At 45.5% G+C, this 2500-nt stretch overlaps 1 protein-coding gene across 1 annotated transcript in view; it reads left to right on the top strand.

The window, feature by feature from the left end:
* The window catches only part of LOC126996133 (uncharacterized), a 52045-nt gene that overhangs the window by 29932 nt on the left and 19613 nt on the right, over positions 1-2500 (top strand). The window contains exon 3 of the mRNA XM_050856340.1: positions 2297-2439. Coding sequence (XP_050712297.1) covers positions 2297-2439 — 143 coding nt within the window. The remainder of the gene's footprint in view (positions 1-2296; positions 2440-2500) is intronic.

The raw sequence follows: 2500 nt of genomic DNA on the forward strand, positions 1-2500 counted from the left end.
AAGTATGTCGGTCCGGTGGAGGCGGTTTTTAGTCGTTGCATTTCCTCACCCTCAGGCCATTCAACCGTTGATGAAAATGCATTGCCACCTAATATAATACTAGCGATCATCCAATTGGGAATCACTGCCACACGGTGGGTCAAGTGTGTAGAGACGCAGCTTATGGATTACGGATGGAAAGCTTAAAAGTTTCAAGACGTTCTTCGAGGTGGTGCAGCAAGTGATCATCAGGACATGATAAAAATGTCTCATTACACGTATTCACGCTCCACAAAAGGAGACGTTCGGAGCAAAGCGCATCATCGAGGAGACAGGAGTGGGTGATTGCACATTTGATCGATGGCTGAAAATTGTCTGGGATCTCTTGACGGGCAATACAACACTTTTACTGCCTCACATCGATTTAGACGACCATGAAAACGTAGCAAAACGACATGGCTTTTCAAAACGAAAACTGAATTCCTCAGCCACACAAAAAAGCTAGGTATTTGCATGATACTACCAATCTACTAATGATGTGTAAGCAGCGTTCAGGGAATCACAGGGGCTTCGTCACACCGACAGCAGCAAGGAAACCTTTCCTCGCTACTGACCACAAATCAAAAAGACTAAGTTAAGTCGTGAATATTAAAGACTGGCTGGCACTTATGCAAAATCAGAAGTGTGCTGTGACCTGATAACAGCGTTTTAACGAGAGAGGTGAGACGTTAAAGTTCTATTTGTTACAACCCAAAATAAACGAAAAGGAGAGCATCAAAATACCTTTCTACCGTCATTGACATTTTGGACACTCAAACTATCTGCTTTTTACATGAGCAGCACTTAGTGGACTTTTATTTTAATTTTATTTTCGTTGTTATTGCCTTTGAACTGCTTCCTTACCGCAAACAGATACGCGATGGTGTGGAGCCGTTTTTCTTATTAAATTGGACATCAAAAGCAAAGGAAACAAAACATAATAGATATACTAAATGTAGAAAACAAATAAATAAGTAAATAAAATCGAGGCACGATTTCTCCTTACAAAACTGCACACACATCGTTGAGAAGGAGGACGGAAGAGGAAGGAAGAGAAGAGGGATAAATGAGAAGAGAGGAAGAGGAGCAGGGGAGACCGACACGCACTACCTTTGACAGGCACTGGACTTTCAAAGCATTCATAGGTGTCATAAGGCGTTTGTGTACAAGATGTGTGTGTGTGTGTGTGTGTGTGTGTGTGTGTGTGTGTTCTACGGTGCAGCCTACTGCAGCATTAGGCTTTTTTCCTGGGGCCTAATGGTCGGCCCAGCCCGTTCTGGCGCAGGCGAGTTTTTTTTATAGAGGCGCCATCTTGTTTTGGTTCATGCTGCCCCCCCCCCACCTTCCCCCCCGAGCTCATCTTTGAGCCTCTCTTTGGAGAGGTAATCTAGAGTCCGGTTTGATAGGTGGTCTTCAGGGCAGCATGTGGGTAGTCTTAGGCCACTCGGCGGTGACTGAAAAATCAAGCTGTGTGGCGGCCAGGATTCAAACCCGCGTCCCTCATGGAGCTCCTGGACGCGGCGCCGGTGAGCTAGCTACTCAGCCACCGCCTCCCCGGTGTGTGTATGTGTGTGTGTGTGTGTGTGTTTGGGGTTACTGTGGTAGCATAAGTGCGGGTATATTTTTTTCCTTGTTCTACACCACTCCTTTCCCCATTTTTTCCCCTTCCCTTTTCATTAACAACATTCCGAACAAACCAGGTAAGAAAAAAGACGTCCCACATAGCCTCCGTTTCTACTTCCTCACACCCCACGAACCCTGACCCATTCTTTTCTCTTTTTTGTGCGTCTATTTCTTTGTTTGCACTGTCTCCGCGCTGCGTATGTATTTATTCTTGCTCAAGTGTCTATGTATACAGAGCACTTCAACGTGACCTGGGTTTGCTTTTGTCTCTCCATATGAACAATTACAAAGGCAAACTTGTCTTTTTTTGCGGGTGGCGCGGCATGTGTGTTCCGAGTTTGCGTCTACATGATTCTTTTAACTTTTACGAATCTTTGTTTAAACTTCCGGAACTTTCAAGAGAGGCACTAGGTTGGTTTCTATGTGTGTGTGTGTGTGTGTGTGTGTGTGTGTGTGTGTGTGTGTGTGTGTGTGTGTGTGTGTGTGTGTGTGTGCATGGCGTCTTTTGAATGTCTTTGTATTTAAGTCAACGTATCACTCATTTGTGTTTAGATAAGTTCAATTGTTTTCACTTTCAGGGTGTTTACGAAGGCAAATATTTAATAAACGTCATGCTGGTTTACTTAAGTTTACGTTCAATTGCTTCCATTTTCAGAGCGTTCAAGGGCGGGATGGCGTGCGTGGACCGGTACACGGCGCAATGTATGAACCAGGTGGAACGGGCCAGCCTGGATATCCACCTGCAAGGCGCTCGCTCCACACTGGCCTTCCTTTGCGACGACCCCATCTTCAAGCGAGGTCAGGTTACCCCCTTGTCCCCTGGGTCATGTAATCTACCTGCTACCTCTAACCTCTTCTT

Source organism: Eriocheir sinensis, chromosome 9, assembly GCF_024679095.1.
Source record: "Eriocheir sinensis breed Jianghai 21 chromosome 9, ASM2467909v1, whole genome shotgun sequence".
Classification (NCBI taxonomy): domain Eukaryota; kingdom Metazoa; phylum Arthropoda; class Malacostraca; order Decapoda; family Varunidae; genus Eriocheir; species Eriocheir sinensis.